The following is a 685-nucleotide window of genomic DNA, read 5'->3' on the forward strand; positions in this document are numbered from 1 at the left end:
CAGGCCTGGCGTTGTGGGGCGGGCAGAGCCTGCCGTATGTGGGCAGCACCCCCATGGTGGCAGCACTGGGGGGGTACAGGGTGCTCCCCACAGCCACCCAGAAGGACAGGACGAAGCCGGCCCCCAGCCCCGTGAACGCTCCCTGGGGGCAGGATGGTTGGCATGCTTGTTCCCACCCTGCAAGACCCCCTCCCCAGCGCCCCAGCTCACGGGCCTTCCTCCTGGCCCGGCGGTCACCCTCGGACTTGCCCGTGTCCCGGGGAGCCCTCCCCTCCAAGCAGGCGCGGGACTCACGGCCGTGGTGCAAGCTGGGATGAACATCCCCAGCACGAAGGCGCCCAGCAAGGGGCCGCTGATCACCCCCATGACGGTAAAGGAGGCCTGGAGGGTGGAGGGGGGCACAGTCAGGCAGGGCCCGGGTGCCCCGGGGTGGGGGGCAGAGCAGGGCAGCGGGTTCGAGGGGCGCACCTGGAGCACGCCGCCCCCCAGCAGCGAGGACAAGGCTGCCACCGTGATGCACGCAGTGCCGTAGATCAGTGCTGCAACAGAGACGGGAGGATGGCTTCAGGCGGGGCCGCCGGCATCCCTACCCCCTGGCTTGGACCTAGCCTGGCTGCCCCCACCCCCAGACTCACAGAGCCCCTTGGAGATGAGGATGAGGGTCCGGGGGGGCAGGGCCGGCAGC

The 685-nt window shown here is 70.9% G+C and overlaps 1 protein-coding gene across 1 annotated transcript in view; it reads right to left on the minus strand.

The window, feature by feature from the left end:
* Positions 1–685, minus strand: part of SLC5A5 (solute carrier family 5 member 5) — a 5,330-nt gene that overhangs the window by 853 nt on the left and 3,792 nt on the right. The window contains exons 8-11 of the mRNA XM_025196553.1: positions 636–682; positions 469–539; positions 295–381; positions 9–142 (exon numbers count right to left, since the gene is read on the minus strand). Of these exons, the coding sequence (XP_025052338.1) occupies positions 9–142; positions 295–381; positions 469–539; positions 636–682 (339 nt within the window). The remainder of the gene's footprint in view (positions 1–8; positions 143–294; positions 382–468; positions 540–635; positions 683–685) is intronic.

Source organism: Alligator sinensis, unplaced genomic scaffold (assembly GCF_000455745.1).
Source record: "Alligator sinensis unplaced genomic scaffold, ASM45574v1 scaffold1295_1, whole genome shotgun sequence".
Taxonomy (NCBI): Eukaryota; Metazoa; Chordata; order Crocodylia; family Alligatoridae; genus Alligator; species Alligator sinensis.